This window comes from Strigops habroptila, chromosome 2, assembly GCF_004027225.2.
Source record: "Strigops habroptila isolate Jane chromosome 2, bStrHab1.2.pri, whole genome shotgun sequence".
Lineage (NCBI taxonomy): Eukaryota > Metazoa > Chordata > Aves > Psittaciformes > Psittacidae > Strigops > Strigops habroptila.
Window position 1 is genome coordinate 103843459 of NC_044278.2, and position 20644 is coordinate 103864102.

At 37.3% G+C, this 20644-nt stretch overlaps 1 protein-coding gene across 1 annotated transcript in view; it reads left to right on the forward strand.

Annotated features, from left to right (window-relative positions):
* Window positions 1–20644, forward strand: part of MIPEP (mitochondrial intermediate peptidase) — a 68849-nt gene that overhangs the window by 41817 nt on the left and 6388 nt on the right. Inside the window, exons 16-18 of the mRNA XM_030475967.1 lie at window positions 3571–3690; window positions 18284–18405; window positions 19183–19256. Of these exons, the coding sequence (XP_030331827.1) occupies window positions 3571–3690; window positions 18284–18405; window positions 19183–19256 (316 nt within the window). The remainder of the gene's footprint in view (window positions 1–3570; window positions 3691–18283; window positions 18406–19182; window positions 19257–20644) is intronic.

A 20644-nucleotide genomic window follows, 5' to 3' on the forward strand; every position in this document is an offset into this window, starting at 1 on the left:
TACAATCCTCCTGCCGCTGTTAGCCTTCAGCTGCTCCTGGGGTCTCTGTAGGGTCTGTCCCAGAGGGACTCCAGACCTCACAGCTTTAGAGCCAGGGAGAGAACACCCACTTCTGGTGGGCTTGCATTCCTGTGGGCATGTAATTATTGACTGGTGCTGGCAATGATGCAGAGATTAAGCAGGCTGCTTGCCCTCAAATTATTCTTGTGTAACTAATGTTAAACCAGTCTCAAGCTGTGCCAGATGACCACAGTGCCGCACTGAAAAATGTTACTGATTTCCTACTTTCAGCACCGTGTCTTTGGATAGTCCAGATGTAATACTTGCAGAAGTATGCACTAATTTCAAAGAGACAGCCTGGCAGAGCCATTCTGTTTGTTAGTTCAGAAAACATGTCCCAGAGAAGTTGACTGTATGGCAAATACAAAGTTCATACATTCCTTTGTAAAAGTGTGTGCATTGTTATTCATGCAGTTTTATAAGTATAATAATTCGTTGAAGAAAAGCATGTATTTCCATCTGCAGATGCTGAAGTATATATGTGCTTCTAATGTATATACCTGAAAAAACTGTGAACAGTGATGCAAATACTTTTCCTTCAGACTTTGCAAACCGTATAGTCTATCTTGACAGCTAGATGCTATGTAAGCCGTATTTGACCTTTAGAAGAAAGAAAAATGCCTACAAATTTTCCAGCAGTGGGGAAAATACATAAAGGTTCTTCTGTGGTCCGTTCAGAAAATAAATCTATTGGCATGTGCAAATAAGAAATCATGCTGGATTTTCTATAATACCTCTATAATACCTATTATAACTATCATACCTCTGCATTTTCTTCCAGCTCATGTAATCAGTTACTCCAGAGGAAAAATAGGAGAACCCATGCATCTTCCATAAGGCTTCTGCCATTCAGATTGAAACCCAGAGTCTTTCAGGCAGTACCTTCTGACCTACCTGGAAAACACACAACTGTTTACATATTAATGCTATTAAGCAGACAACAAGCTAGAAAGAACTGGAATCAAGTGAAGCTAATACCAATGTCAATGCAAAATAGATAGTATGAATATAGATAACTTTTTGATGACCTTTTTATATTTTGGGAAATATGTTTTACTGAAATTGGAAATCATCTTCTAGCTACTGCTTAATATTAAGTGTTAGCATGCTCCCTACAAGTGTTACCTAAAATCCTGTGGTCTTGGGATGTGTCTCTCTTTGCCATTTCAAAGGCCTGTGTAAACACACAGAACTGTGCTTTGTAGATGGGAAAGCTTATTGTTATAAAGTTCACTCAAGTTTCTCTCCAGGTGGCCTGGCTCATAGCTTTCTTCCCATACTTTACATGTGCCAAGATCAGGGGAAAGACTGTAGCTGGCTTCAGCGGCTCATTTCCCTGTCGCTGCATTGTTCTTTAGGCAGTCCATTTCATTGGCCTTCAGCTGATGTTTCCCCACTGCCCAGCTGTGAGTTGAGATTTTGCTCCAGCTCCCTGACCACAAACTACTTGACTCCAAATTTTACTTTAACGAAGGTCCACTGCATTGCAGTTTGCTCCATCATCTTGTGAAGAGCACTGAAGAGTAACTGCAAACAGGTCCTAACAAAGCTGGGAGACAGGAAAGAAGAATCAAGGCTGGGCTGAAGCAAGATGCTTAAGTCTTTTGTCAGATCATAGTATCATAGAATGGTTTGGGTTGGAAAGGGACCTTAGAGATCATGTAGTTCCAACCCCCTGCCATGGGCAGGGACACCTTCCACTAGGCCAGGCTGCTCAAAGCCCCATCCATGTTTGGTTTGGGTTTTTTGGAGAGGAGAGGGAAGTCAGTGTGAAATGACTCCTTCAGAGTCAAAAAGGCCTAGGGTATAAGAGAAAGAGATTTTTTTTTATTATTGTAACATCAGGTAATTTTCAGATCTGTTCACGGTACTTACTGTTGGTCATATTCTCAGTAACCCTTCCTACCATAAATGCTGTAGCTGTTGTTAAGCTTTGTCCAAAAATGAACTGGGATTCTAGAGACCAAATCTGAGGGTGAAAAGTACAAAGGCCTTGCAAAGCCTCTCTCTCTTCTAAGGTCTGAGTAAGAAATATTGTTGTTTTTACAACTTCCTGTAGGTTTTTCTTTAGATTTTTAGTTTTTCATGTTATCAATATAATTATGGAAAATTCGTTGCTGTTTGGTGCAGCGTCTTCATGCAGTTACCCTTTGAACAGATACTTGCTGCGTGCTCTGCGTTTGTAGATGGGCAATGTTAAGGTCTTCCATCTCTTGTTGCTATCTGGCTCACAAAACTTGCAGTGTCATTAATGGCTGATTGTGCAATTTTAGGTCTTGCTGACCTCTTTTCTCCTTATTAGCCATATAGGAAGCAAGCAGGGAAATCAGGAATAGCTCTTACAAGTCATGGCTTCTTCACCCCTCTTCTTATAACCCTCAGTTTTAGTTGAAAATAATCAATTTTCACATTTATCATTTGTCAAGAAACACTGTTAAAGGATTTATCAAGATTCTGTATGTTAGAAGACAGCTTATTCAAACAGAACAGATGTGGTCTTTTAGAAACATACTTTCACCAAAACTGTGTTGTATCCAGCCCAAATAAATTCAGTGCTGAATTCTGTTGCACAGCAGTGGGTGTCCTCTTCTTCAGTCTTTCCTGCACTTCCACAGAATAGGAAATCTTCATATTGAAAAAAAAATATATAAAAATGCTGCCATATTTTTCAGTGATGGCACATACTGACCCTTGGCTTTGTTTTCTGTCCATGCCTATTTCATATTTGCTCTGAAAGTGCCAGATACTCTGCTTTGCTATATTTGCTTGAAAAATCTTTTGTGCTGCTATCCTGATCTCCAAACACATCAGTAATTTAGTCATGCATGTGTTGTGCCATAGTTCACATGCTTCTGCACAGAAATTGCTTATGAACCTCTGGCAAAGTACCCTCGTGATGCAGTGTGATTGCTGAGTTTACACTGCAGCAATTTATTGTTCTAATTAAGAGAGCTAAAATAAAGCAAGCATCTGCCTTAGTACTGCACTGTTTGAGTACTCTAGGAGCATCACCAGCTCTGTGTGTAGCTTCTTACGTTCACTGCCTGGGTAGTAACTTGCCTCTGCAGATATGATGTGTTCTCATGTCTGCATGCACATGTCTTGGAATAAATTATTTTGCTGTGTCCACCCAAATAACTTTAAGTCTTTTTAATAAATCTATTTAAGAGTTAATCTACTTCAAAAATAGCTTTGAAAAGGGAATTGCTGGACAGATTTAGGGACAGGTCTTAATTTTATTTAAAAGTGCAGATTTAGTTCTGCCAGTGTTCTCAGTGACTTAAACACGGGTTTATGATAGGTCATAATAATGGTGGTTGGTGTACTCCAAAAACCTGTTTCTCTCCTTATGTGTTACACTAAAAATAGGAGATTTACATAACCATATATAAATTATTTAGACTCTTCCCTTTCTCTATTCTCTCTATCCCATTCTTTTGTATTTGTCTTTTTTGGTTGTCAATGCCAATGCCATGTGCCAAAGGCAAACATATATTTTTATCTCTTCAGGTATTTTATGCTGCCTTGGACCAAATCTACCATGGGAAACATCCTCTAAAAAAGTCAACCACAGAAATTTTAAAGGAGACACAGGAGAAACTTTATGGATTGCCATATGTACCTAATACAGTGAGTAGAAACATAATGACTGTATAAGCTACACCTTTTCTTTGATAGCATGTTAATACTCCTGCCTCTGCCTGCCCTTTACCCTGCATACTCACATGCTTATTGTTGTATCGTTATGTTGAGTTTTCTTTCTTTCAGCCACTTTATCCAGAGAGTAGGGTGTTGAAAATTTTCAGCTGACAGTCAAAATTTAATTAATGTACCTGGTTTTGTACAGGTGTAGTCTTGTCATGCTGAATTTGAATTACTGGTGTTTTGGTGTGGTGGGGTTTTTTTTTTTGGTTTTTTTTTTTTTTTTTTTTTTTTAATTTTTTATTAAGGAAGGCAATGGAATCAATACATTGGAAAGAGGGTTTATTCTAGCTTTGTAAAGGACTGTTTGTAAAAGGCAACAAAACATTGTGCTGCATTTTGTATACTGTCAGTGTTGGCATGTGAGACCAAGTCAGTGTGAAGTAGGAATTGGAGGTGAGTTTTTCTCACTGTGCTGCTGTGACTGTTGGCATATCACTTCTCCTTTCTTGTGATATCTGAAAGCGTTAAAGCCTTGAGTTCTACCGGGCTATGTAATTTTGATCTTCATCATGACTAATTGTGCGTTTGTTCGATACTTCATGACATCCAAAGGTACAGTTTGCATAGATGATAGTTATGGCATTTCCTGGGCTGTCTGGAGCTGAATTCCCAGCTTGAGTGTGGCCTGAATCACTGTTTGACACTTTGGTCAGAACACCCAGATCCTTTCTCTGCTTTCTGCTTCTCAGGAAATGTGCTTTTCTCCTTAGCAAAAATGGACTTTTGTTCCGAGACAAGGGTATTACGAGATCCATGCTTCAGCCCTTCAGCCCCCTCATCAAAACTATACTGCCTCTCCTGGCCTGGCAAAGCCAGAGAACTGGAAGCAAGATACCTTCAGAGTGCGACGTCTGACTTAGCGTTTTTAGAAGTGTTGTTTTACACCATTCCTCTGCAGGAGTTAGATGTCAAGTGAATGAAACAGTTCAACCTGCTTTGAAAGTTAGCCTGTGGTTTTTGTTCCATTTAAAATATTTTTTTATTTAGCTATTACCTTCAAAAGAGTGAAACATCTTGTAAAGAGCATAGCCTCAATATGAAGGACAGCAAGTTTTGGCCTGGAGCTTTATCCCAGCAAAATGTACTGTGAACTTTTGAATTATCAGAAAGTTCTTTACATTTATTGAATGTAGAATTAGTGTGTCTAATCAAGAACTATAATACAATTTAAATTTTAGTAAAACTTAGTAAAAAATCACACTAGAAGAATGTTAGTGCTCTGTAGAGTAATTAATGTCCGTAATTTGGCTTGCTGTCCTTTGCTGTGATTTCTTCTGAACTGAAGATATGTTTGCAATTTAATTTGTAGTCCAGATAAAGAAACTAAATGTCTGGAAAGTGAAAGGTGGTTGCTTTATTTTTTATGTGAAGAGAGTATACTCCTTCCTTTCATTTAATTTTAGAGGTAGTAAGAGAAATCGGCTTTTATTTTCGCCTGCATTAATGGGGTTTTCTGTAGTAGCATTATCTGTCAGGGCTGCACAAGCATCCATTTGTATCTCCAGATAAACCTTAATTCCTTCTTCCTGCTCCTGACAGGCAAGTAAACTTAGTAAATATCTTCTGAATGTGCTTGGGTTTCAATCTCATTGTGCAGACTCATTTTCTGAAGTAGTGCCACAGCATACATCTTCAGCAGATGAATTTCTGTCTTTCTGAGGTGCTGCTCTGATAATAGGACAATTTTATGCATCTTTTTGTGATTGTACTTTCAAAATGAGGCATAAAAACTTCACCTAACAATTAAACGCTGCTGTACTTATGTGGTGATACCTATTTTAAGGTAAACCAAAGCACTACCCTCAACAAATATCATGTCTTACATACCAACAGTGGGGATAGTAGAAAGAAAATGCTGGTGAAGACTGATTTCAAATAGGTTTTACAGGCATTGGGGCAGTTGGCAGTTCATGCAGTAGTATTTACATTGGCTGTGTTGACACAGATGGTCGCAGAAGCTGGTGTCACATGCAAGGCAGAAAGGAAGAATAAAGCAGACTGTAGACAGATGGAAGCACAGAGAAATAGCACTCCACGAGAGTTTGTTTTGCTGAAGAATGCAAATCTCCATTTCTGGCTGGCCATTGTTTATCTGCTCAAAAATACACAGAGTTTGCTGCTGGCTCCTGCAGGATGAAATTCCACTGGGATTTCTTTGCTCTATTACCGAATCCAGAAGCTAATGACTGCCAGGCAGGGGGAAATGTATCTGCCTGTTTTTGTAGTGTCTGATGGTTTTGTTGCCAGAGAAGATTTGTGTTACTGATTTTGGAAAATGAATAGAAATTTTGCACAGGCTGGAGTCTTAAGTCCTTGTGATGCCTTTAAGAAGCAGTCAGTCTTCCTTTTGACTCTTCTAGAAAGCAACATAAACCAAGTATTAATGACCTCACATTTTCCTGCCATTTCTTCCTGAATGTACTTGGTGTCGAAATCTGTGCACTGTGGGCAATTTGGTACTCTCCTTTTGCTCCAAATCATAGCTTATTTCTCATCTCTTGCAAAGCCAGTTTCCATTTATTATGTATGACCTGCCTTGCAGTTGATAACACTGTCTGCTTTTATAGTATCTCCCCTGGTCTCTTCCACCTTTGTCTCCAGGATGCCTAGAGAGACTTTTTAAAAAGTATCAGGTGACCCTTTGATTAACCTGACACATGATCAAAGTTCCTCCCCATGATCTGTTGCTTAGTCCCCTGCCTGTCCCCCAAGTTCAGACTTGAAAGCTACTTCCCCTTGAGACACTCATCAAAACTTAATGATATGTCACTGTTAGTTCTGCGCCAAACATAATAATTCCTATCTCCTGCTGTGGGTTTTGGTTCAGTATCGTAACAAAAAATGAGACATGGGGTAAACAGGCTCTGCAGTGATAGTGGATATTGCAGCCTCCTGCAGTCACAGGAAAGAGTTCCCAATAATGAAATGGTTTTACAGTAAGCAACAGCTGCCCAAATCATCATACCTGAATTTTCCTTGTGAAATATGGAATTACATCAAACTGTTGATTCTTATTTTCAATAAAATATTTTGGATGTACATGGTAATTTCCCGCCCATCATAGTAAGATTTCTTCATTCTAATCTGTAAGTTTGGTGGGAGATGCTGATTTGACTTGTGACTCTGAGAGAAATATGGTCTTGAAGAGTGAGGCACAGTGAATGTGTGTTCCTTTTTAGACCACTGCTAAATAGCCCCTTTTGCATTTTTAAAACTTACATGGCCTTCTGGTAAGCTTTTGTTCCAGAAACAGAAGAATTTCTTGTGTGGTACTTGAATACAGAGTGCAGTGTTGGAATTAACCCACAGACATCATTATAACTACATTTGATAGGAGGGAACACATTGTAGGGAGCCTTTTGATATTTTTTTGAACACTAAATAATTTGCAATATAGCTTTTTGATCTAGCACATTAAGTACGTATTAGTTCAGAAGGATCACCTCTAGTGGTGGCCTAAAATTTACATCAGGTTACAGCTTTAATTATGCTTATATACTTTTGTCTAGAGTGCAGGTTTCTTTGGCAGCATGAGAACTGCTTAACGTCTTATGGTTGCTAGTGACTGGAGAGACCAAAACACCTGTGAGACCAAATATGTTAGCCAGCCATGTTTGGCAACAGAAAACAAGGCAGGTATTGTTACAGATACGCCATTTTTCATACACTTCTTCCCTCTAGGGTATCACCAATGTGGTTGTTAGTCTGTCTTCTTCCTGCAGCTGGGGGAACTCTGCCCAGACAGGGATCCTGACCTTGGAAGGCTCCAGCTAGGTCCTTGTCTTAACTTGCTGGGATTGTGTCTGTCATGTTCCTGACAAAGGAAATCAATGGATGAGATGCAACCTAACATTTGGAGTGCTTGCTCAGGGAGCCTGTCAGGCACTACAGGAAAACGTGGCTTGCCATGGATTCTGAAAACACAAGGATGAACAGGGCACATATAAAGGCATCTGAGATGTTGGTCAGCTGAAGAGGAGTTGGTGTCACTAGACAGAGAAAACTAGCTTCTCTGCAGAGAGAAAATAATAGTTTCTGTATCACATGTTGTCACAATATGCCCAAGCCCACTTCTTACATTGTTGAAGAACACCTGAGAGCAAAGGAGCAGCTCTGTGCTGCTTTCTCCTTCTTAGGAGCCTTTTCTTAGGCAATTGAAGGCAACTTGACCTCATGCTTACTTGTGTTAGGTAAGCCAGAGGCCAGAACTGGAGCCTCTCTGGTTTCTGGCGTTCTATATTGCAGTCTTGTACTGCTAATGATTGCTGTCAGTAGTGGTGCTGCAGTGGAGAGTATTGTTTTCAACAGGTCTATTTCTCAGCCTGCTGAGGGCTGGCTGGCAGTTTGAGTGAAATATCTTGTTCTTGAATCTGTCATCTGTGTCATTGTGGCATTTGTTGTTTTAGGATTTCTTGTTAAGTCTTTGGAGTGACTACTAATGTGTAGTTATAACTCTGGTCCTGTATAATACTTGATGTGAATATCAGTAACCCCATACAGAGAGAATAGTCGGACTGGGCAAACAGTAAGGCAGATGTCTTAAAATAAATAAGCGATAACCCTTACCCTCTGAAGGTAAAAGTGGTTTTGAGTTCTGAAAACTTCACTCAAGTGGTGAACATAAATCTTAAAATTATTGGTAAGGAAGGCTAGTGGCTGCCTATTCAATGTTAAACGGTGATTTCACTTTATATTTATTTTATCTAAAATCTTCCCAAATTTGTCTTAGATTTATTAAGTTAAACTAATGTAACCTTTAGAACTAAGCAAAACTGAAAACTATGTTAAAGTAAATTAAAAAGAACAGCTAAAAGGTAGAACTCCATGATGTCTGGAACCGAGGTCAGGCTTCACAGGAATAGCACAGGCCTGTGCTTCATTTATGCAGGGAGAAGACATGAAAGGCCAAAGCTCAATTAGAGTTCAAACTGGCCAATGTTGTTTCGGATAATAAGAAGGGTTTCTTTAAGTGCATTAATAGCAAGAGGAGGTCTAAAGAAAAAATTGGACTAATACGTATTGAAGATGGTCATCTGACTAATAGTCATGAAGAAAAGGTGGAGGCTTTCAATGCAGATTTTTTGCTTCAGTCTTTAATAATACTGATAGACCTTGGGTTGTCTGGTCCCCCGGGTTGGAGGGCCACAAATGCAGGAACCATGACTTTCTGTTTGTGGACACTGAAATTGTAAGGGACCGGCTGTATCAGCTGAATGGTCACAAGTCCATGTGGCCTGATGGGATTTATCACAGTTCTGAAGGAGGTAGTGGCTGTTATGTTAGGGCTCTTCTCTGTCATCTACCAAAGGACCTGCGAGTCTGGGGAAGTCTCTATTGACTGGCAGCTAGGCAGTGTTATTCCACTTCACAATAAGGGCATGGTTGGTACCCCAGGCCTGTATGTGTTCAAGAGGCATTTAGACAATGCCCTTAATAACATGCTTTAACTTTTGGTCAACCCTGGAGTGGTCAGGCGGTTGAACTGGATGATCATTGTAGATCCCTTCCGACTGCAACAGTCTAGTTTGCATTAGGAAAGCAATTAAATATGTAAGTACTTGAAGAACAATAAATGCCAAAAGAGTGTAATTTTATTTGTGGGATGCAGTTAATCATAGCTGGTTTTCTGGTTTGTTGTGGGTTTTTTAAATCTATTTTTATATTTGATGTTGGGGACGTAGCAGTGGGTAGTGTTGTGTCCTGTAGTAGGTGTGTCTACCTCTTAAAAAGATAGAGAAAACTGGAAGAAATACAGGTAAGTGGTTTTGGGAAGATAATAGGTTTGGAAACATGACCTATGAGGAAAGTGGAGGAAGCTGAGTTTATTTGGCTAGCAAAGAGAAAATCATGTGGGCACACATCAGTATGTTCTGGTATTGAAAATATTTATGAAAACCAAATGTAATCAGAATTGAGACTGTCATCATTAGTTTCTTATGAGTGAGCAGATAGTAGAAGAAAAAAATGGTTTAATTTACAGCAAATGTGATTATGGTTAGTACCTAATCTTTTAAAGTCTTGTCAGTCTTTTCCCGCACTTCTCGAAAAAGGAGGTAGATACCCAGTAGGTCTAGGATGTCCCTTATAGGGAGTTTTAAAGAAACCACTGTTGTAGATCGCAGGCATAAATTTCATATTAAAGGCAGAGAGCCTTCATAGAAGATTGCTTTTCCACTTTTTCTCTCTCTTCAGTTACTTGACGAGGCACTGATGTTGCTCATTCCGCTTTTTGGAGTGTTCTGAAGAGAGGTGAAGTCATATGTCATTACTCAACCGCTTAAAGTTTGTGTAACCCCTTCAAAGTAATTTTTTACCTTGCCATGTTGGAAACCGAAGTTGTTTACACAAAGTGCAAATCCCTGGATTAGTTTTCATGTAAGCCTTCTTAAAAGTATACTATAAAATCAAGTTGAAGAGTTTGGGTCTGAGGAAAAGATTACTAAGAGTGCTCAGTGAACTCTGGGGAAGTGATAGTTCTATAAATAATTAATAGCTAAAAGCCATTTCAAAAAGATTGGTGCCCTGCTGAGGTCAGTATTAAAGTAGATGCTGGGACTTTCAAAAGCTCTTAAAGTCACCCTTCAAGGTTTGTTTAGGTTTCTGTCTTTGTGGAGTTGAGTTCATTTTATGATAAAGAAAATGCTGAAAGCAAATACTGTGAAGATTTGTTTTCTGGTGGTAATATGACACTATTCACTGAGCAGCTATCTACAGCAGCAGAGTGTTTACAGATATCATAAGATATGAAGCACTTTTAAGGAAATTCTTTTTGCAAGTGTTAGCCCCATGAAACTCAAACATTTAGTGATAGTATCTACCATGTAGTAGAGCATTTTAAGGAACACTGCAGGAAGTAGTTACATACATCTCCTGGTAACATTTTGAAATAGCTATCTGTGCTTTATATATATATGTAAGCACAGATTATTTTGTTTAGTTTTGTATAATTCTGTTCTCACAGCTCACATGTCCTTTTTTTCCCCTCAGGATTGCAGTACTGGAGCTGTATTTGATAGTGGTAGATGTAACTGAATATATCTTTGCCATAGACTACAGGGCCTGAAATGAAATGTTCTTCAAATGTAGTGGGAGATTGTCCTTTCCATGAAAAGCTTGCAGTCAAAAGAGAAAAGAACGAGAGAGGAATTATCATCACACTTGCTTAACAGGAAGTGGATTTAGACTGGGAAGAGGAAAAAAAAAAAAGGGTAGTTTCTTCAAGCTCTTACTGCAGTTTGTGGCAGATTCAGGATTAGAATCATGATTCCTAAATCCCTGTCTGGAATGGCTCTGGCAAAAGATAGTAAATGATCATTACTGTAAAATAGTAGCTATGTCATCATCTAGTGTAGGTACAGATAATTTATTGAGTTGTATTGACAAATGTATTTTGCATTTACAACATTGCTAAGATACTTCTTGGGTTTTGTAAGAGTTCACCTTAAGCAGTAGTTATGATGTCTGTTCCAAAGAACAGGTCAATACAAAAAATTAGGTTTAATTGGTAAAGTAGAATAGAAGCCTTGGGCTTCAGTATGAGTCTGTTCCCAAGGGAAACTGTGGTGATCTGATTCTAGTTATCTCAGGCTTATGAATTTTTAAAGCTTAAGCAGTAATAGAAATTATTAATTGGTAATAGAGTGGTGTGTGTGTTGCATGTGCATGTGTTAAAACATGAAGGACTTGTTTGGAAATTGTCTGATTGCGTATTTCTTGTATTTTACTTTAAAGACTAGCTATTCTGTTTACAAGTAACACTGTCTATCAACTTGTCCACATAAGGTCAGTGAAAGGACACCATATAGAATCAATTTTCATATCTCTGTGTCTTTTAATCCATGTTTTAAGGATTATGGAAAATGCAGATCATACATGCAGCTTTTTGCTGTTGGTATTTTTTCTTATCTTCCATGTCCCCTTTCCTCCAGCCTCTTTGTGTGGAGGAGAAAAGAGGGAAAGAGTAAATAATTTTAAATGATTTTGCTATAAGCAGCTCAAATGCATTAATAGTTTATAAATAAAAATGAAATATTTTTCTTTAAGTAATTCAAAGACCATATGGTATATATCAAGAATCACCTAAGTGGTTAATTGCATGTTAAATTCCTTTCCTCTTCCCCAGTGTAAACAACTGCAAAAATATTTACATTCCCTGCCTTGCTAGATTTATTTATCATTTTATAATAAAAACACAGAAGTGTTATAAATTAAAATCTTAATCTCTTGCTTGACTCGCTTTCTAAAATGTCAGCGATGTCTTTGGGTTGGTTTACTTTGTGCACTCTCCCACTCCTAACACAGAAATACATGACACTGAAAAACCAGAGTATTAATGTTAAGCAAATTAGGGGGGCAGCACATGATGTGGTTTCTTGAAATTAGTTTTCTGTTATTCTAAATGAGATTAGAAACTGCAGCAAAGGAAGTGGCTTTAAAGCTCTTTATTGGATTTTTTTATTATTGTGAAACTCCAGAATGATGATGATGTAATTCCGTAAAACTTGGAGGGGCTAAGGCCAGATACACAGAAAGTAAGTTGACTGAGAAAGCTGCTGCATACCTATGCCAGGCAGTGAGTGCTCTAGCTTTTCTCCAGAGGTACCTACTGGCACAAACAGTTTGCAACCTCTGCACTCCAAACCTCATTAAACTGTTTCTTCAAGTGAGAATGAACTGAGGCCATCTTTAAAGCATGCTGTAAACTTATGTAACAAACTAATACAATAAGGAGAAAAATTCTGTGATTTGTTTCAGAACAAAAGAGTGAATTCTTTAAGCTGCAAAGTGTATGTGAAAATCCTTTTCTCGTTTTGTAAAGTTAATGAATAGTTTAAACAGAAAACTGGGAGAATAAATTCTGCTATGCGACAATTTGGCCTCTCCAAAATAAGCTCACCCAACAGCAGAGCTTGAGCTTTGGAGCCTGGCAGACACAGCCCGGGCTTTTGCTAGCAGTGCTGGGCTGCTCATTCTCATTTCTGTGTAGGAGCAAGAAAAAAAAGAGGAGTCTTAGCAGGAAGCTTCTCAGCTTGTCTAGCTGCAGGCATAGTTATCTTGGGAGAGGGAGCATAGAAGACATTCAGAGAAGATTAGCACGCTAACTCTGGGAGTTACTGCAGTGAATGAATAAGACTGAAATTTTCTATATATGATGACTGAATGTTGTTGCGATTCTGTGCTGTGAAATCTTGTATCTTCCTTGAATTCAGAGAAAAGTGATCTGGGACAGAATATGGGTGTGAAAAGCATGAAAATGCAAAGTGGAGTCAAAGGAAAAAAATAAGACCTGATCTCCTAGTCATTAGATAATACAGTTTTTTCTTATACTAAAAGCACTTTTTCCCTCTGATATTTTAAGATCATGCCTGGGCATCTAACACATCAGAATGGGAAACTTGCTGAGCTGAATGTGGAGCATCCCTCCAGTCTGTGCCATGCTAATCACCATTCTTTTCTGGCTCCCAGGGATTACCAGAGCCTGGAGCTTCTTCATGATTCTCAGGAGTTTTTTCACCCATGCTGATAGCTAAATTCAAAGGCATTAGGAGCAATAATATCACGTTAGTGCCAGACCCACAGGTTCTCCACCCAATAGTCCCTGAAGGAGATAAGTTGGCTGCTCGTTTGTTGGATTTCCTGCCAGAATAAGAATTTAATTAAGAAGGGGGAGAGCACAAAATATCATCTCCATTGAATGTTGTTCCTCATGGAAGCTATTCAGCAACTTGCTCATTGATGTAATTACTGTAGCACACATTTTGTACTTTTCTTAATTTAGTGCTGGGTCTTTTCAGGTTCTCACTTGTGTTTTTTGTCTTAAGATGAAAAGCAAAATGGACTTAAATATACTTCGAAGTAACTGTAGTCACGGCAGAAACTGTTGGAACAGCATTTTGAAAAGTTCAAGCACTTGTCCAGAATTTCTGTAGGGTGATGTTTTTTTTTAATTTCCAAAAGATGTAATAGGATTCTGTAGAACTGCTTCCATGTCATTAGTGATTACCCACACTCAAAAAGAAAAGCAAGGTTAGTATATATTAAGATACCTGTAGGGTTTTTTTCCTTTCAGTTTTGTCATTTTATATCAGACTATTTTTGTGATCATCTGAACAGTTCTGAATTTTAGAATTCAGATAATTGAATCCTAAATATGTATTCTTCAAAACAGGGTAGTTTAACTGATCCTACTCTTGTTCAAATGAATGAGGTGGCTTAACTGTTAAATAGAAGATAGAAGTTGTAGTAAATTATTCAAATTTCTCCTAGAGCAGTAGTGCTATCCTTTCCAAAGATAACAGGATAAATACTTCTTTCCTCTGACTACAAAGGAAGCCTACATGACTAGTTTGGGCAAGACACCTAGTTTAAGGTAGCTAAAGTAAAAGGAACTGAATCTTACCCTAAGAATGTATCCTACAAGGACTTTTAAAAAACTTCCTGATAAGGTATAAGAATAAAAAAGTATCAGTGGGGTATTTTTATTTGACAGGGTGGAAAGCCATTGCACATGGAATTTTGGAAATATTTCAGACATGGCTATACGGGAAGATTGATAATGTTGGTGGAAAAAAGGCCCCTATAATAACTGCAGTGGATCAGTCACACACCTTTATTTCAGTCTGTTGTGCTAGATAAAAAGCAGGCATGAACATGACCTGTGGATGGCATATTATCATAACCCATGGGCTATGCTGTAAAATGCACTGTTTTATAGACTTCTGGAATGGGTTCATGGAACTTTTTGAAGTGATTACTCAGTCTTCATTAACTTTCTAGCTGCTTAACAAAAATACAACATTTAATAAAGGAGAGAGCCCTAGTTCTACATGTCTAGCCTTTACCCTTTCCAAAAGGCAAATTGATATGTCTTTTTTAATGTGAAGAAATCATTCAGCATTAGAAATAATACAAAAAATCTAGTCATTTTGCATCTATAGCTAATTTTATTAAAATAAAGTTTTATGCTAAAAGGGAACCATTTAGTTTTAAATACCTTTACAGTGATGTGTTTACTTTTCATTGCTCAGAACTTTTTAAAGGAGTATTTGCCTATATATTCTTGGGGGTTTTCAATATTTTACTGCCTTGATCTTAATCTTATCTGTCTGAAGTAGGAAGATTATTTTTTTTAATGCAGGCAGGTAGCTCCTTGTGAATTAGGGTAGAGGATGTGTCTTAATGTTTAAATATTTATTTAATATTTAGCTAGTGTAGCTAAGTCCAGTTTTGGAAAGTTAATTGCTAGAAGAGCATAGAATCAGAAAATGTGCTTAAGTAGTGTAATAGGTACTGGGTAATGGTGAAATATTGAAGATTGGAAATTCATGATCTGAAAATTTGTGTGAGAACTGAGAAAAAACTAGTGACAGGGAATGACGACATGCTAGAGTTATTGATACTCTAGAGTGGGGAAAACCTTTATGGCTGAAAAAACCCACTTTAAAATTGAATGTAAGCTTCAGGCTTCACTATGAAATAGCAGTTTGTCATCAGATTTCCTTTACTGCTGTTTGCAATAGGAAAACAATCTTAGGTGCATTTGAGGATGGTAGTCATCTTGTATAACTTGAGGTATCTAAAAGCATGTTCCTTATTTATTCCAGTGAAGGAACAGAGAGTCATCTATACCTTATCTGTGTTAGACATCTATCTTAAGATGGATTGACTTTCCTCTACTTTTACTTCTTTTTTTTGGATACTGTCTTGTTGCCAATGAATATTTGAATTCTCAACTTCATCAAATTTGAAAGCCTCCCCAAATGCAGGGGGAGAGATGAGCAGTGTCTTTCCTTGGTCTTAGTTTATTCCTTTCTTTTATCTTTTGAAAGGAAGCGATGTGAAGTTTCTTACTTAAGTATATTAGCAAAGGTCAAACAAAATGTCTTATTTGTGAACAGAGGGTACTGAGGCCTGTTTTAGGTGCCAACTCAAAAAAGCTTTTGGTCGTGATAGGTTCTAAGATGTTCTTTTCTCCTGGCTTACTTATGATAGAGAGTTGCAGCAAACCTGGTGTATGGAATAGCCGATCACCCTAGAAGTGCAGACAAGCTGGTTTTTAGGTGCAGACCATTAAATGCAAGAGCATTTGATGTGAACAGTGTAATCTGAGCTGTTGAGGAAGACATACTGTCCTACTTACAGCTTATATGATGGATTAAAATATTTCTGAAATTATTTTTGTTTTTAGCAGAAAAACCAACTTGGATTTTTCACTGAAATGATGTGTTTGGAAATTGCTTAGATTTCCAAGTATGTGAAAGCAATTCATCAATGAAGCATTCCACATTCCTGAGAGAGTTTCAAGTTGAAACTTTTAATCCTAACTTTGAAAATTTACAATAAACCAAAAAGTGACGTGTTTTCCTGCTCAGTCTTCTGAAAATGTAGGCTCTCTGATCTGTTTCAGAGTGTGCTCTTAGTTTAGTGTTTATGGTTATAATTAAGGGACTAGTTAGAAAAACTGTAGCTATGAAGTATAAACACAACAACCACAATACTTTTCAGAGCAAACTAGAGAATCTGTATCCAAGCTGAATGTTTTTACCTACTTGCATTACATGAGATATGGTACAGCTGGTCTTTACTTTAAAGAAAAGAAAAAAAAATAGGTTAATAATTCTTAAGAATTTGCATCATGCATCAAGACCCACAGGAAAATTGAAGACAGGAGACGTTTTTTGATCTCCTCTAACTTTGCTGCTCCTACTTTCAACTAGTTGTGTAAGCTACCAGTAGAGGCTAGATTGCTCACCCATCACAAATTCCATCTGTTTTGGACACGTGTCTTTAGGGTGGAGATAACTAGCTTGTTAAAAGTAGCTTTTGAATGGCACAATTACAGCTAACTTTGAGAAGTTTGTTTGTAGGCATTGCTTGGAAAAGGAAGCTAACAACTTTGTTTCTCATCAACTGTTCACAATGATCTAGATTATAAGCCACTGTCTAACACCTATTTTAAGGTAAAAAGACTGACTAAAAGACAAATTCTTTCTTTTTCCACTCTCTCAGTTGGTCGTGGGGTTTTTTTTTTTGTTTTTTAATATAGATATACATCTTTGACTTGTCTAATGGAGAATAAGATGATGATCAGCACTTCCTTGAATTAAGAAACAGTTTATTTCAGCTGTTGAAAATCAGGAGATTCTTACTTACAGTATGATAAAGAAGCACAAAGAAAAATAGTTCTGGAAGATTGCTAATGCCTCTTCACTTTTCTGTTTGGCTGCCTCAGAATTTTAGCTGTTGACTCTAGGATAAGAACAAGCATCTGACAGTCCACAGATTTAAATTTAAACATCTGTTATGGTACTTTATTGTTTATCTTCTAGTTCCTCTTTAAAACTGTTTTCTGTAGTACCTGCAAAAACGTTGACGATAGTCATATCACAAGAATGTTACGAGCTTTGACTTTGGATAGGAGGACAAATAAGAGGTGGGACTTGTCTCCTCTTTGGCTTCTGCACAGAGCTGAAAGACATGAGGTTCTCATTCCTTCATCTAACCATTCATCCATCTTCAGTTCAAAAAATATGCCCAAATCTGTTGGGAAACAAGTTCTTTTGAGCTTGGACCTGCTTGCCTTTCCATATAGCACCAGAGAGGTGGTGAAATCTTCCTCCTTGGGGCTACTGAGACTTTAGATAGAGCCCTGAGAAATCTCATCAAAATTGGCTCTCCTTTGAGCAAGTGTTGGACCAGATGACCTTCAGAGGTCTCTCCCGATTTAAATTACTTTGTTACAGCCAGGAAGGAGGGGAGGTATTTTTATTTCTGTGAAAGTAAGGCTGATACTTCTGACTTTCGTTGCTAAGAAAATATTAAGTCAACATTCAACACCAACAGCATTTAAAAAGGAGTCCACTGTCACTGGAATGAGTCATAAAGCCAAGTAACATTACATAAATGAGTAACGATATAATTATGTATGATAATCTGCTATGCATTTGCATTTAAAACTGTTAAAACAAATCTTTGAACAATGACATTGCATGTTGTGTAATTTGTCTGCCCTGAGTTTTTTGGCATATGGGAAGCTGTATTTTTTTATAGTGTTAAATGCATGTCCCTATTACCATTTTGTTTGTGGCAAAAGCTTATAAATTGAATTTTTTCAAGTTTGATATGTCACTTTCCCACATGGAAAATTATAAAATGTGCTGTTACTTGTAATAGGGTAGTTGTGGTTTTCTTTCAAGACTAGTAGAACAACAAAGCTATTATCAAATATGAATACATTTTTTACTGCTTGGTTTTCTTTCCTTCTGACCCTATTTATGTATAATTTCAATCATGATAAACGATATATTGGATATACAGTATTTAGGTTGAAAAGTGCTCCTTATAATAAGGGATGTGTTCATTCTGGGATTTATGGTGATGGTTGATTTTTTTCCATTCTATTTTTTTCTTCTTCATTTTTTTAACTGTTTGTCGTTAGTAGTATCAGATTTCTTCCATCATACCTCAGAAAATGCTGAACAATTTAAAAGATTGCTTCTGTTTTGTGTCCTCCTTACAGGCCTGGCAGTTGCGATTCAGTCATCTTGTGGGCTACGGTGCCAAATATTACTCCTACCTCATGTCTAGAGCTGTTGCCTCCATGGTGTGGAAGCAGTGTTTTGCTCAGGACCCATTTGACCGGTAAAGATAGAGAAATTATTAAGTAGGATGAAGTGTCATGCGGCTTGCTTCTGGAAGGCATGAAACAAAGGGGGCCTCATAGGTTGATGGGCTTTTTAAATGGCAATTTTTAGCCTTTGTCTTGATTTTAAGAGGATTACAAAACAGGAAATAACCACAAGTGTAAAGTGTACTCTGGGACATGTTCATTGGTGAAGAAAAATTTGCATCAATGTTTTAAAATATAGGTATGCCATTTGGGAGGCACTGAAATCCATATTTAGATGTAATTAGAGAGCTTGATTTTCATAGATGCCTATTTGCTTTCAATTTTCTATTAAAATCAAAGCAACTGTGAGTATTAAACAAGCTTTGTATTGCCGACTTCAGAACCAAGTATAGCTATCCTACTCATTCTGCTTTGTGAAATTAAAAGGTAAATTGTGAGATCATAAATTATGAGTGCTCTTATACCTTAGCTGAATGTTCAGAGCATTGCAACAGAGCAACTTTTCCCCTTGGAGCAATGAAGGCTGAAATGTTGTTCACAAATTAACTTCTATAAACACCAACACATATTCATGTGTATAAAATTTGTCTAGTTCAGTTACTCATAGTATGATTTTAGATGTTATTTTAATTTGAGGAGTCAATGTGGAATCAAGGCAGTCACCATTTCAGGGTGGGAAATTTCATTTGACTTCTGTCTCTGTGTTCTGTAGAGATCCTAGAACCAAATGTGACTGAAAGCTGAACAGGTTGTGTTTGCAGATGGCTCTAACATCTATGTTTCTCCAGGTCAATGGGTGAGCGTTATCGTAGAGAGATGCTGGCACATGGCGGTGGAAAAGAGCCCATACTTATGGTTCAAGGTAGAAAAAAATTAAACTTTCATTACCTTGCTCAAGGAAGAAATAATTTCCCAATTTGGTCCTTTTCGTTTAATTATGATCCTCATTGGATTTATGAAGAAAATTTTTTCATTTATTTAGTTAAGTGGACTGGTCATCAACATTGTGTCATAGTCAGTAGAACTCCTTGTGATACATGGGAAAAACCCACACGTAGATAGTTGAGGTGAAGTGTTGGAAGGGGTTGTTTTACAAGGCTGTTTAAAGAATTCAGAATAAGAGTATCACATACTTGAAGATAGATGACATCATTTTTTGATTACAGAAATTGAGTAACTTTTACATACATGGAATTCATAATAGGTATGGTTATTTTGTATACAGGAATTTGAACTTGTTTTGAGCATGTCATTTTATCATCAAAATAGCTTTGGTTTTATCAGTACTTTGAGTATACATTCTCATAAAGTGGGATTCTGAAGACCATAATAAACATACTTCATTATTCCTCTTAATACCATGTGTGCCTTTTGAATCTGGAAAATAACTTTTAAAATCATTCATAGTGCTAACAAAAGTACTATATTATTACACTATAGGTATTAAATAAGTCAAGAGAATAAAATAAGTTTCTCAAACTGCTGACTTTATCTCAATTCTATCAGTGAGATCAGGATAAAGACTTTCTTCTGTAATGTTGCAATATTCAAACCAAACACTTTTGCATTATTGTCAGCGTTCCTGGTATGAGCACAGGGTAAGTTCTAAATGGTCGTAAGATGCATCTTTCAATTCACTCCGAAATTCTTAATAGTAAGGATGAATTGGCCTCTGTTCACTCCAATTTGGTAAACTGGAAGTTGTGGGTTTTTATACAGATAAGGGAGACAGTGGTAATGTGTCTGTATTTCATCATGAGATCGGCACAGTTTTCATAACTAGAACGTTTCAGTTCTTTGACCCATCTGTTTATATTTGAGGCCATAACCTCTGCTCTCCTTAGACTCATCATATGTTAAGCAACTACATATTTTCTAGATTAGTCTATTTATATTTCTGATCTGAAGAGTTGCTTTTCATTCAGCATGACTTTGCAAATTTGCCTTTCTTTACTGTTCTTGAAGAGACTGTGTTTGTAACCTCAAAAAACTGTAGCCCAAAATTGTGGATTAAGTATTTACAAGACAGGAACATACATCTTTACACGCAAATCCAATTATTTTATTCTAAGTTGTATGTGGGTTTAAAAAAAAATGTTTTTAAATACCAGTTACGCTTATCATCTCTTCTATTTCTGGGATGTATTTTTGATTTTACTGAGCATGGAATCTTCCTGAAATGTCCTAGAGGCTATGTTGAAGTTGCTAGCAGTGTGCTCCTTTGAATCAAATATTTGAATGAAGTTTGCA